General features: G+C 41.7%; 1 protein-coding gene across 2 annotated transcripts in view; it reads right to left on the bottom strand.

Annotated features, from left to right (window-relative positions):
* LOC119586810 overlaps positions 1 to 309 on the bottom strand; it is a gene marked incomplete at its 3' end in the record, with an annotated part of 12,765 nt that overhangs the window by 5,771 nt on the left and 6,685 nt on the right. For both annotated transcript variants that reach the window (XM_037935535.1, XM_037935534.1), the window contains 1 exon segment: positions 47 to 307. In XM_037935535.1, coding sequence (XP_037791463.1) covers positions 47 to 307 — 261 coding nt within the window.

Genomic DNA, 309 nt, shown 5'->3' on the forward strand with positions numbered 1-309 from the left:
ATTGAACCAAGCAGCAAAATCCCAAATCTGGTTCTCAATACTTTACCTCCTGGAACGTTCGATCTCCATTTGGCAGCTGAATGATTCTGACGTTTCCTATTTTTCTCTTTTTTAAGAGTGCATTGTTATTTGAAATCATGCGTGGTCCTGTTCCTGACATTATTCTTGAGCCATGAGAATGTCTAACTCCGTGCTTGTACTCCTCGTGTTGTCTCAGCTGTGCTCTTCTAGCAAAAGCATGCTCACAGTAGTTGCATTTGTATTTGTCCGCAATGTACTGATAATTCTGCGTCCCATCTGCATGTGACT

This window comes from Penaeus monodon, chromosome 22 (assembly GCF_015228065.2).
Source record: "Penaeus monodon isolate SGIC_2016 chromosome 22, NSTDA_Pmon_1, whole genome shotgun sequence".
NCBI lineage: Eukaryota > Metazoa > Arthropoda > Malacostraca > Decapoda > Penaeidae > Penaeus > Penaeus monodon.